The following is a 10,580-nucleotide window of genomic DNA, read 5'->3' as shown; positions in this document are numbered from 1 at the left end:
TTAAATATGAAACATTTGGTTTTCGGCACACGATTTTATGTAGTGTTGTTTTGTGAGTTAATGAAGAGAGAGTAAAATAAAAGAGATGATAAAGTAAAGAGAGAGAAGTTTCATTTTTAATGGGACAGAGGAAGTATATATGAAATATCACCAACTTATAGCACAATCCTGTTTGTTCTGTGAACTTAAAAACAATCAATTACAGTACATCATAAAATTTTGGATTTTGTAATTGTCTCCCAGCCGAGGATTAGCATTTGTGGCGGACGAATCAGAATTAAAATTTCAATTTTTTATTTTATGGGACAATTACGAATAATTAAAATTTCATAATTTTGTATTCAAATTTTCAAAATTATAGAATTAATTAAAATTCATGATTTTAATGCCAAATAGTCCATTTATATTTGTTTTGTGTAACTCTAAAAAAAGCCTCAACGTTGTATTCAAATTTATTATGTCATCAAAGACTAAAAAGTGAATAGTGTATTTTCACTGACTAAATTATACTAGTATATAGTCTCCATTATGACTAACTTTGGTATAATATCATCCATGTCACGTGTCAACGGTCAACTTTGGCACTCCCACGACTCTCCACTCAATTAGGCCATCCACTACGCGGCGCGCCACCGTCCCGCGTTCCGTCGCGGAGAGAAGGAACGCTCGCGCGACGCGTTGCGGCACCCCGGCCCGTCCCGCGCCCGTCACGATCACGTCCCGCGACGCGACAAATTTAAAGTTTCTAAATCGTAAATGTCATTCTCAATATATAAATAATAAGTTTGTTACAAAACTAATTACTAATATAATAACATAATTATACAATATATGGTAACGAATTGATTCAACATGCATGAATATTATTTAAATAGCATATAGTGACATATAACATGGTTAATATTTAAAAGTCATAATTTTTGGATGGATATATAGAGTAGAGAAAGTCACACTAGGTTGATACCACGGTATCATATCACTTACACAATATTGTCACATGATTAATATTGTAAAGACTAAAAAATTATTTGATCGATTATACAACAAAATAAAGTCAATCATGTATTCCCTTATAAAAATTATCTCAAAATTTTAAATTTTATGTAACTTTATCAATTTAAATTACTTTATACTCCACTACGCATATTAGCAAGATTCGTAATTCATACACACTATCGATTGTGACACTCATTTGATTTAATGCATTGCGACAGTTATCATTTGGCATAATAGGTTAAAATATCCCCAACATAATGAAATTATATTTTGTTTGGGGTATATAAGAACTACTATTTCATTAAATATAATAACCTTTGATATTTTCATTTTCACTTATTCAGACATTGAAATCTGATTATAAAGCAAGAATGACTACCTAATTTCTAAAAAAATAGAATCAAGTAAACATGATATAGAATTAACAATGTCTGTCCAAATTATAGAATTAAATAATTTAAATCTTAACATAAATTGGCAGACCCAAATTTGAAACTTTGTCAGGATGTGCTCAATATGTTTCAAGAGGGCCCAAATTAATGGGCTCAAAATTAAAAGAAAATATATGATTTATGGTAAGTCAAGTGGGCCAGCTTGCCACGGCCCGCTAAGTTTGAGGTTTAACACGACCCAATAAATGAGAAATCTATTTAAATAAATATATGTTTTTATTGTAATTATTTTTAAGAAAAATAAATTAGATAAGGAGGAGTTGGGAAAAAATATATATGAGTAGAAAAATCAGACCAAATTTGGAGTATAAATATTTAAACTAAAAGTTTAATTGTAATGCTCCTTATTTGAACCGCTCCTGGATCTGGACTGTGTTGGGCCGGGCCTTCTGGGGTTGTAAAACGACCCAAGTGGAGCCCGCTTGAATCGATCCATTTTGTTTTATTGGTGGGTCCATATTCCAATTTAATACTCCCCCGTCCCATTAAATATGCAACATTTGCTTTTTGGCACATGATTTTATGTAGTGTTGTTTTGTGAGTTAATGAAGAGAGAGTAAAGTAAGAGAGAAGAAAAAGTAGAGTGAGTATTGTTTCCATTTTTAGAAACGTTTCATTTTTAATGGAACAGACTAAAACGGAAAATGTTTCATTTCTAATGGGACAGAGGGAGTATGTGATTTTGATAATATGTGAGAATAAATGTGTTCTATGGGACGATCAAATTATAACAAACTTGTAACAAAAAGATATTGTTAACAAGTTTGGTAATTGGGCAAAGAGAAGAAGAGTGAGAATTATGAATGTATACAAGAATATTGTGGCAACTACAAGCAGCTCCTTGGTGAAACCGAACCAGTAGTGTATCCATCCGCGTGCTCACAGTAAGCAACCGTAGGCCTTCTCAAAGTGTTCACATACGTCAGCTTAATGTCCTGCAGTTTGATGCCATAGCACGGCTTGCTCGCGCTGCACACGAACGTCATCGCGGCCTGCGTTGACGACGTCCCCTTTATGTTCCTGTACAGCACCTGGCTCACTCTCAGCCCCGAGCTCTGCACCAACAATTAATCATTCATTTCATATCATTTCATTAATAGAAGAAACAAAAGATTTGAAAGCGGATGACAACTGTTACCTCGCGAGGGCAGCTGTTGTCCGGGCAGTATTTCTGATCGATGATGATGGGATTCCCCACGTTTCTCATTATGAGATTTCGGAACACCAGATTCCGGGCGTAGCTTCCGTACGGCCTCGCCCACGCCTTCACCCTAACGCCGTTCTGTGTCTTGGTGAACACGGAATTCGTGACTGTCACGTTTTGGACACCTTCTTCGTTCGCGGAGTTGCCTAGGCTTCCGATGCTGTCGTTTCAATAACCACATTATTACTCAAATTCATAAATAGGGATGAATCCATAGGAAAAACATGGGGGTGCTCGAGCCCCCCCTTGTATTTGGTTCCTTGTCCAGGTATCGCTGGACTTCCAACGTTGTCGTTTTTAAAAACCACATTATTACTCAAATTCATAAACAATGAGAGATGGGGGTGCTCAAGCCCCCTTATGTATCTGATTCCATGTCCAGGGCCACATTCTATTTGCTCATCCACAAGTTCATGGATTTTGGGCCAATAGAGATGCAGTCGTCGCCCTGGACATGGAATCAGGTACCGATAGACTTCCAATGTTTTCGTTTCAAAAGCCACATTTATACTCAAATTCATAAACAACGAGTAGGGGAATTTTTTACAAAAAAAAGAGAGATTGGGGGTGCTCGAGCCCCCCTTTGTATATACCTGATTCCATGTCCGGGGCCACATCCAATTTTCTCGATCCACAAGTTCATGGATCCGGGGCCGATGGAGATGCAGTCGTCGCCGGTCCCAATTGTGCTACTGGTGACGGTGATGCCTCTCGACGACTGGATGTGGATGCCGTCAGTGTTTGGGCTGCCGCTAGGTGCCGTGATCTTCACATTTTGTATCTTGATGTTGTTGCTGTGGTTGATCGCAATGTGTATCGTTTGGCTGTTGAGAGATGTAAGACCACTAATCACCACGTTGTTGCACCATTGGAACGTTATCGACTGTCCATACACAACCAATTTTGTTACTTGAGCTATACCTTATCGGCTTTAATAGTCTTAATCATGCACGATACGAATTTTAATACTCCTAAATTAATAAAATATAAGAGAAACAAAGAAAAAATGGTTGAAATATTGTTAGTGACAACTTACAACTTCATTTGTTTCCTAAAAATAGTAACTTTGAAACAGTATATCTTTTAATGCAAAATTGATAAAGTAAGAGAGAGAAAAAGAAAAAATAGATAAAGTAAGACAGAGAAATAGAAAAAATGGTGAAATTATTGTTTAAGGATTGTGGAGTTCATTTCCTAAAATGCATTTGCTAAAATGGACTAAAAAGAAAAGAATTTCTATTCTTAGGAAACGGAGAGAGTACTAAATATGAAATTTGTCTAATTTTTTTTTGTAGAAACTAAAACTGATATAGTTTCACTAACAATTTACATAAAATTTTCAAATTTAAAAACTTATTAGTATGAACTTGAAGTTGGCTTACTCTAGCGCCGCCGGGGCAGCGGCCGTTGCGCTGCCGGCACGACCAGAAAGCGTGGCCTTTCGCATCAACCGTGCCCCCAACGACTGTGAGCTGGCTGACTTTGTAAAACAAGATCCAAAACTCGGAGTTTCCGATGACGTTGTAGTTATCGGGAGCGACGATCGTCCCACTCATCTCGAACACGATTCTGCTCCGGCACGGCCCGACGAACCATATGGAGTTGAGCAAGTACTTCCCCCTCGGCACCGACACCGAGGCCGGCTTGGCCGAGCTGCACGCGGCCTTCCACGCGCGCAGGAAGGCCGCGGTCGAGTCCGTCCGGCCGTCTCCCCTCGCCCCGAAGGAGACCACATTGTAGGCCGAGGAAGGGGAGAGGTGAATGACAATTAGGAGGGAAAATAGCAATAGTGCCGATTTAGGCATGGTGGGAAAGCTTCTTTATTTTTGAATAGTTATGTGAGAAAATGTGATGTGATAAAAGGTGATTTTATATTGGGATTGTTTGATGAGTTTTTTGTTTATTTATCTCAGCGATGAATGTGGTGAATCCGAGTGATTTAGATCTCGAATTCACGTGGAGTACTAGAATATGTACGGTGACATGACATGGGTGATGACTTAAGTGGCTTAATTGTGGTATAAATATTGATCGGAGAATTTAATTCTTACAGTCAACACCATGTGTGGTTTATTATTTTATTTACTACCAAGAATCTTGATGGATAGAGCGTCATTCCGTTATAAAAAAGGTTTAACTTCTACTAGTAGAAATAGACAGGATAACATGGTCCATTTTTGGCCAAATCTCGCAATTTTCATAAATGATCGATTATATCATAACTTTTACATTTTTTTCGACTGTCCCATAATCTTTTATATATGGGAAAATTATGGATGATATTGTATATTATATGTGAACAAAGTTCTGCTACTAAAGCTACATCGTTTAAAACATCTAATGTGTCACGCCATATTTTTATACATGTAAACGCTACGTCAATAAATTTAGACATGTAGCACGCCAAAATTTTTTATCATGGGACAATAGGAAAAAATTATGAAGTTATTATATAGTTAATCTTTTTTTATAGTTGCGGGATTGGCTGGAAATTAACCAAATTTAATTATTTTTTTCAATTTGTCCAAAGTTCTAATCCAATAAATTAAATAGCAATTGTTAGGAGTCCGAAAACCAAAGTACTCATATATGCATAAATAAAAAGAAAATTCAGAATGAGAAATGTGATTGAGGCACAAGGCATGTGCAAGAACAATTAAAACTTGCAATTAAAGAAAATGCAGAATAAATACGATATTAGTATTGGCTTATAACGTGAGAAGTAGTGAATGAGGCCGAAAACACAGGCGGAGTTTCGCCATTTAATATTTCTGTAAATTAATCATATTAATTAAGATATTAATTTATTTTTTCTTTTGAGATCAAGGACCAATGACGTAACGCCTAGGGGTATAACTAATTTCATTATTGTATATTTATCACATATGACGATTTGTCGAACCAATGTTTCCCTCATATTCATATAACGTAATACTAATGGACATTGTGATTTTCTTGGCACTCAAACCTCAATTTATGCACGCTTCTTAAGTGATACATTGAAATGATTAGCACTAATTATGGGGTTAAACGAATAACATTTCGTGTGATAGAAGGCTTTGTCTCATGTTTAAGGCCGGGGGATATGGGCAAGATCATGTATTAATATACTACATCCCTTCATGTATTATGTATATGCCTCGTTTAGTAGCCGAGTTGGGATAATTTGTCACGCTAGTTAGAGTAATAAATAAGAGATATTTTAATTCTATACTTGATTTAATCATATATTAATTAGTTTGTATTTAAATTTTAATTGTAATGTTCTAAAATTCTCCAAGTACATCTCAATCAAACTAGGGGTGAAAATAATAGTGTAAGTTAATTATTACTACTTCCTCCGTCTCACAAAAGTATGCACTTTTGATTGAACTCGATTTTAATGCATAGTTGGTAAAGTAAGAGCGAGGTAAAAAGAAAAATTAATTAAAGTATTGTTAGTGGAGAATGAGTCAGAGTTTCCAAAATTAGAAAGTATATATTCTTGTGGGACAGACTAATAAAGAAAGAATGTATATATACTCTTGTGAGACAGAGGGAATACTATGTATTTATTTTATGAATTTATATAACACATCAAAATATACTAAAAGAAAATAAGAGAGACCTCAAAAATAACACAACCAAGATATAGTATATCATTATGCTAGCCAAACATGGCTACCAAACGGATCTATAAAAAGTTTTAGAAGGTTAAGATATAAATGGTGGTATTCGTTGGTTAATTCATTATTTATTATGATCGATTGAGTTAGTTGACTTAGTTCGGTAGACCCCCTAATTGTTATAGATTTGGATCCAATCTCACTCGGATTTTGTACTTAATATTGGATCGTATAAGATATTGCATTAAACATATAATAAACAAACAATATATACCTTTTTATATCTTCGTTTAAATTAAAAAGCTAGTAAGACATAGTTCCATTGTTTAAAATACAAGTGTATATATAAGTACAGTTTCCATAATTTATGTTACTTGTGAGTATAAAAAACTTGAATAATCGATAATCCGATGCCCCAAATATTAGAGCTGGCAATTTTCGACACGACACGATAATCTGACACGAATCCGCACGAAATTATTGGGTTGGGGTCAAGTCTTATTGGATCCGTGTCCTTATCGGGTTGACCCATTAAGAACCCGATAATTTCGGGTTAGGTTCAGGTCGGATGCGGGTCGGATACGGGTAACCCATTAAGAAATAATATTATTATTATTATTATTATTTAAAATATATATATTACTTTAATTTTTAAATTTCTTATAAATTAAGTTTAAATAGTATAAAACGAATTTTAATTGTGTAAATTAGGTTAAAAATTAAGGTTTAATCGTGTAATATTAGGTTTTAATCGTGTAATATCAGGTTTTAATCTGTAATATCAGGTTCGGGTTGTTATCGTGTCGTGTCAACCCATATTATATCGTGTCGATAACGGGTTCGTGTCGGGTTGTTATCGTGTCGTGTCAACCCATATTATATCATGTCGATAACGGATTCGTGTCGGGTGCGGGTCGTGTTCGGATTTGAAGGTAGCAGGTCGGGTTCGTGTTCGGATTTACAATTTCCTTAACAGGTCGGGTTCAGGTTAGGCCTTATTGGGTTGGGTCATTATCAGGTTGACCAGATAACGACCCAATCCGCTCGATTTGCCAGCCCTACCAAATATGTGATTTACCCGACCCGACCTGTGGGTATGCGGGTCGAGACAAAGTAGTATCTGTATTTATGCCCGATTAAATACAATTTGACATAATTTAATGAAAGTCAACCACGTTGTAAAACATTATCATAATTAATTGTGATTGAACTATAATTAGTTAATTAATGCAGAGAGAAAAATCCAAACTCATATACCCAAAACTTATGGTGCAATTAATAAATATTCGAACCTGAACTTAAAATATTTAGTCTCAAATATTAACCATGGTTAATGGCCGAGCCCAAATGTATGGGGTTCAGGCTATAAAATTATTGTTTATTTATCTTATACGAGTACTACTTAACAAGTTTAAAATTAAACGCATTCCTAATTTCAACTTTTGGCCTTGGATAATACTAGAAAAGATCGAAGACACCAGAACTACGACGTACAGAAATGGCGGCAGAAGTGAGCAACATACACGTATAATATTCAACAATTACATACGAAAATTTCCAAATGAATCTGACATGACAGTGAATCAAAGCCTACATTATCAAATGCTCTTTCAAATTTCTATTCATTTATCTATCCAAAAAAAGTGTCGGACGACTGTAGTGATGCCGTTTTAGTTCAGAATCTCTACTTTCCGGCCATCCTTACATACTACTATTATGCTTCTGGCTTCACACCTGACGAGGTCAACCGCCTTCATAAATTTTAGACTGCTTAAAGCAATAAATTCCGATGGTACGTTTTGAAATATCACAAAACCTTAAAACAAATGTGTGTGATTTGATTTAAGTACGTCAACTGAGAGCCATAAAATTCTTTTATTGCCAAATGTCGGCTAACAACCATATAAAATAGTGTTGTTTGTTTTTTTTTTCTTTATTCCACTATATAGTGTCCTTTGTATTTTATGAGAGTATTGGTGATCGTTGCCTTTTATTTGGGCCGGGCCTAAATTGTTGGGTTTTTATATAAGAAGAACCCAGTTGGGCTGGTAGATTGGACCAACTATGAATCCTTCTTTTAATTAATTTTGATAGAAATAAAATAGAAATTATCGAACAAACTTTTTTTATATTGTCAAGATTTTATCAAATAATATTAATAACCCATTTAGTTTAGAGAATTTTCACTGATGCGTTTTATCAAGCAAGTAGAGTACATGAGCAAAAGAACAAAACAATAGAGGTTTTTTTTTCAGCCAATTTATTTCTGCAAGTTAAAAAAAACAACATATTCGTAGGACTTCAACATCAAACTTGTGAATAAAGCGTTATTCACTGAAAGAAATGAATTAACTGGGCATGAATGCTTAATTCAAATTAATTTTTAAGACTAAGTTCATAGCTTTATTGGAAATTTGCACCACGCGTAAAATTAAATTCAATAAGTTGATGGTATTTTCGACCAATAACTCTTATCTAAATGACAATTACTCGAAAAAAGAAGTACTACTTTAATACAGAAAATAACTAATTCTTTTTATAAGCGGCTATTTGTTAGTATTTTCAAATACATATTTATGAAAAAATGACTTTCTGTCCAACTGGTTGAGAAAAGTCACCGGAATTTCCTAAATATAATAAATATAATAAAATAAAAACGTCACCGAGACTATATGAGCACGTATATAGGATTGAACCATGCAATCTGTCTTTGTCTACCGAAAAAAAATCAAATGAAGATGGGATGTGTCAAACTCACAACTCCTTGTCACCTCATATATATGTCTGGCATGTTAAAAATATTTCGTCCACAAAATAATGTCTCTAAAATTTTGTTTTTTAAGAATAATTTCAAACTTCATGGGAAATAACAGAATTAGCCCAGAATATTATTAATGGTAAAAGATAATCACTACTCACTAATATAAAAGGACAAGAGAGAATAATTATCACTATTTACCCACAATTCACGCCTAAACCTATGTAAATCGTGATTCACACTAAATTAGGGAGAATCCGTGAAAATTGACCATGTTTCGCTCATTCACAATTACTTACAATTCATCTCCTTACTAACAATTTTTTTAAGTGTGAAGAACATATATAATATTCTTTAATTGCCGAACTACGTGTGTGAAATTAGATGTATCACTTTATAAATTTATTAAACGTCAACGTAGGGCACATGCATCGAATAAAAACTAGTATGAAATTAAAAGGAAAAGAATTGTTAATCCGATAAAGCAGGGATCCGTGAAATAAGATAACGTTATATACCATCATCAAAATCTAATCTAATTATTTCAGGTGATCATAAAACATCGATCCATAAATTATGACATTTATATGACATTTGTTTATGCAATATTACATTCATTTAGACATTTCTGTTATTACCCAATCACTTGGGTTGTGGGAGTTTCTATTCATGTCTTATATATATAGTAATATGATATGAGTACAACTACAAGATCAATATAAGTATAATAAAATATGAATGAGTGCTATAGAATGAGTAGATGAGTGCTACAGTATATTGTATGATTTCAATTACTAAGGCTAATTGCTCGAAAAAGCATGAAGTTGTTTGTCCAGCAATTTAAAAACCAAATCAGAAAAATCATGAAATCTGGACTTATTTGTATTACCCAACGGTGAAATTGTACTGATATGACAGTCGGCAAATCATTAGTGGACATCTCCATCGGCGAGTTAAACAAATGTCATCTATTCACAATGAAAACGATGTCGTTTGGTTGTAAAATTTCAACAATACATTACACATAGGCTATCAACTTTTCCAGTTGATTTTTGAAGGTGTGGGGTGGACTAGAATTCAACCAAAATGCGTAGGGTTTTTTTTGCTGAATTTATAGCTACTGGACCATAATTTAACCAAAATTCATGATTTTTTCTACATTATGCTCTTTATGTAAATAAAGGTAAATTATTTTTCCTAGCTTATAATTTCCGGTATTCTTCATTATTTTCACATGTTTTATAATGTAGATAGATAGTTGTACTTAAGTATAGGATTAAACATTCTTATAGGCAACCAATTTGTATTTGAATAATAATATATAGATATAGGTATTTGAATGATAATATTTTTCTCATTTTCTCATGCTTTAAATCATACGCTAGACAATGGAGTATGAGTTAAATAAATATGCATGGAAGCACTAAAATATGAAAAAAAAAGAAAAGAAAAAGCAATATTTCCTTATTCCTCTATTTATATGATAAATTTTAATTAAAGAATACACTCTATAACAATATAATTATATTCATTAATTGACGAACTTCTGATATTCAATCTGTAGG

The 10,580-nt window shown here is 33.9% G+C and overlaps 1 protein-coding gene across 1 annotated transcript; it reads right to left on the bottom strand.

Annotated features, from left to right (window-relative positions):
• Nucleotides 1-2,275: 2,275 nt before the first annotated feature.
• Nucleotides 2,276-4,457, bottom strand: LOC121802682 (polygalacturonase-like). Its single transcript, XM_042202361.1, has 4 exons — nt 4,035-4,457; nt 3,246-3,535; nt 2,587-2,812; nt 2,276-2,503 (listed from the first exon to the last, which is right to left on the bottom strand). Exons 1-4 carry the CDS (start codon nt 4,455-4,457, stop codon nt 2,276-2,278), a joined length of 1,167 nt encoding a protein of 388 aa, XP_042058295.1.
• Nucleotides 4,458-10,580: the final 6,123 nt, after the last annotated feature.

This window comes from Salvia splendens, chromosome 5 (assembly GCF_004379255.2).
Source record: "Salvia splendens isolate huo1 chromosome 5, SspV2, whole genome shotgun sequence".
In the NCBI taxonomy this organism is placed as follows: domain Eukaryota; kingdom Viridiplantae; phylum Streptophyta; class Magnoliopsida; order Lamiales; family Lamiaceae; genus Salvia; species Salvia splendens.
This window is presented reverse-complemented; position numbering and strand designations above follow the sequence as displayed.